The sequence below is a fragment of the Sprattus sprattus genome (assembly GCF_963457725.1).
Source record: "Sprattus sprattus genome assembly, contig: scaffold_54, whole genome shotgun sequence".
Classification (NCBI taxonomy): Eukaryota; Metazoa; Chordata; class Actinopteri; order Clupeiformes; family Clupeidae; genus Sprattus; species Sprattus sprattus.
This window is the reverse complement of record NW_027666952.1, coordinates 161068-161745: the sequence shown is the minus strand read 5'-3', so window position 1 is coordinate 161745 and position 678 is coordinate 161068. Positions and strand designations below refer to the sequence as shown.

The 678-nt window shown below is 52.5% G+C and overlaps 1 protein-coding gene across 1 annotated transcript in view; it reads left to right on the top strand.

Annotated features, from left to right (window-relative positions):
- LOC308382543 (histone-lysine N-methyltransferase SMYD3-like) overlaps nt 1-318 on the top strand; it is a gene marked incomplete at both ends in the record, with an annotated part of 18710 nt that extends 18392 nt beyond the window's left edge. The window contains one exon of the mRNA XM_080860943.1: nt 248-318. Coding sequence (XP_080717069.1) covers nt 248-318 — 71 coding nt within the window. The remainder of the gene's footprint in view (nt 1-247) is intronic.
- Between the last annotated feature and the right edge of the window lie 360 nt (nt 319-678).

Below are 678 nucleotides of genomic sequence, written 5' to 3'. Positions count from 1 at the left end.
ACACACACACACACACTCACACCCCCTTTTTCATTCTGTCATGGCTTACACATGCACTTACACACTCAAGCATATTTTTCTCACACACACTTTCACTTTTTTACCCTACCTACTTACAACTATAATGAGCACACTCATTCACCCATCCCTGCACACACACACACACACACACACACACCCTTCCCTCGACCCCTATCTGTCACATACTATCTCCATTTCCCCGTCTCTTCCTCCCTTCTTCCATCAGGCCTCACCTTCGTCATCCTCATCCTCCTCTCCTCTATTAGTCATCATGTCTCACAAAATGTCTCCCTTTAAGATCCCACGCCACCCCCCCCACCCCTGCTTCCCCCTCCCCTGCTTCCCCCTCCCCCACACACACACACACACACACACACACACACACACACACACACACACACACACACACACACACACACACACACACACACACACACACACACCACGTCAGTACCGCACCAGTGTGCTGGGCCTCTGTCTCAATCCATCACACATTCCCTTCTCATGCTCCAGCTCTCTCGCTCTCCTTTACCCCTCATTACTCCTCCTCCCTTTTTCTTCCTTTACCCCCTCTCTCCACCTCTCCCCCTCTCCCTCTCTCTCTCTCCCTCTCCACCTCACTCCATCCCTCCCTTTCCCTCCCTCCCTCTCTCTCCC